The sequence below is a fragment of the Suricata suricatta genome, chromosome 5 (genome assembly GCF_006229205.1).
Source record: "Suricata suricatta isolate VVHF042 chromosome 5, meerkat_22Aug2017_6uvM2_HiC, whole genome shotgun sequence".
NCBI classification, from domain to species: domain Eukaryota; kingdom Metazoa; phylum Chordata; class Mammalia; order Carnivora; family Herpestidae; genus Suricata; species Suricata suricatta.
In genome coordinates, this window is record NC_043704.1 from 109,040,583 (window position 1) to 109,042,176 (window position 1,594).

Genomic DNA, 1,594 nt, shown 5'->3' on the forward strand with positions numbered 1-1,594 from the left:
TTCACAGCTGATTAAAAAAAAAATACTACCGTTCTCCCCCAGACTCCCCTTTGATACAGTAGGTAAACAAAATAGATTTTTTTTTTCCACAAATATCAGCAGACACTTTCTGGCACCCCACACTGTATTGGCATCAGTGTTTACAGTCCCAGTTCAGATGTGCATACTTCAGATTGGATACACTGTAACAAGAATCCAACTTTGCATAGACATCCTTAGAATCACAATCAGTCACAGGGTTGCCCTTCCAAGCTGGCAGAAAAGGAACCCGATCTTAATTTCCAGCTACTCCTGGAAAACAAGGAAAAAACCAAAAGTTTCTTCCCTTCCTCCTGCTCCTTCATTTGGTTCTCCCGGACTTCCTTCCATGTATTTAAAACTTGGAACTAGAAAAGGATTGTCGGGGGGAAAAGAACCCCTCCCCCCTTTCCACCTTCTCCCCACCGCATTTTTTTTTCCAGGCTGAAACTTGCGCTTGCCGGTGTCAAGCTGCCAATACAGCGCCCTAATGGCTATTTAAAAGGGGGAAATATGCGTCAACCGAAATCAATGAGAAACGTACATGCTGCCAAGAGCCACATTTCCACCGGGTCTCGGATGGTGAGGGCGGGACACCCCTTCGGACACAGGGCGGAGGCAGGGGACGCCGGCCTTGGAGGCCAGCCGGGCTCCTGGGACACCCCGGCCAACGCAAAGTCGTCTCCAATCTCTAAGCAAGAAGAGGAATCACATTTAGAGTCGGGTGCGTTTGGCTTTTGTGCGCAGAGCGCGGCCGGCGCGCGGCCGCCGCGGCGCCTCAGAGGATCACGCAGGCCGAGCAGCAGCCCTCGTCGCCGTTGGGCTGCGCCGCGTAGTTCATCTGCCGCACGATCTCGGCGAACAGCTCGTCCACCGAGGCTTTGTTTTTGGCCGACGTCTCCATGAAGGGGCAGCTCCACTCCTCGGCCAGGGCCTTGCCCTCGCCGTACGAGACCTCTCGCTCGCCCTCCAGGTCCACCTTGTTGCCCACCAGGATCATGGGCACACGCTCGTACCGCTTCACGCGGATGATCTGGTCCCGCATGGGCTTGATGTCCTGGAAGCTCTGCTGGTTGACGAGGCTGTAGACGAGGATGAAGCCCTGGCCGTTCTTGATGTACAGGTCCCGCATGGACGCGAACTGCTCCGTGCCCGCCGTGTCCAGGATCTCGAGCACCGACGGCGACGAGTCCACCTCAATCTCCTTGCGGTAGAAGTCCTCGATGGTGGGGTCGTACTTCTCGATGAAGGAGCCCGTCACGAACTGCACGGTGAGCGCGGACTTGCCCACGCCGCCCGAGCCCAGCACCACCACTTTGTACTCTCTCATGGCTCCGTCGGCGCTCTCGCCGCGCCTGCCGCGGCCCCGTCGGGGCTGCGCGCCGGGGAAAGCCTGGGCTTGGCGGCTGGACTTCTCCTCTTCCTCAGCTCTGCAGGAAAAACCCAGGAGAGAGTGGCTTGGGAGCGCAGGGCTCAGAATTCACCGAACGGCGGTCGGGGGCCGGCCAGCAAAGGCGGCGGCGCGTCCCTGGGGCGCGGGTCCGGGGCCCCGCAGCAGCCCGCGGCGGCAGCGGCT

The 1,594-nt window shown here is 58.6% G+C and overlaps 2 protein-coding genes across 2 annotated transcripts in view; both read right to left on the minus strand.

The window, feature by feature from the left end:
- Nucleotides 1–706: 706 nt before the first annotated feature.
- Nucleotides 707–1,375, minus strand: RAP2B (RAP2B, member of RAS oncogene family). The gene has a single exon (XM_029940023.1). It carries the CDS (start codon nt 1,346–1,348, stop codon nt 797–799), a length of 552 nt encoding a protein of 183 aa, XP_029795883.1. The 5' UTR covers nt 1,349–1,375; the 3' UTR covers nt 707–796.
- A 116-nt stretch (nt 1,376–1,491) lies between these two features.
- Nucleotides 1,492–1,594, minus strand: part of LOC115292111 (serine/arginine repetitive matrix protein 1-like) — a 2,107-nt gene continuing 2,004 nt past the window's right edge. Inside the window, exon 2 of the mRNA XM_029940024.1 lies at nt 1,492–1,546. Coding sequence (XP_029795884.1) covers nt 1,492–1,546 — 55 coding nt within the window. The remainder of the gene's footprint in view (nt 1,547–1,594) is intronic.

What these genes read in the sequence shown, in the direction of transcription:
- RAP2B (XM_029940023.1), bottom strand. Translation starts at nt 1,348, where the DNA reads ATGAGAGAGTACAAAGTGGTGGTGCTGGGCTCGGGCGGCGTGGGCAAG.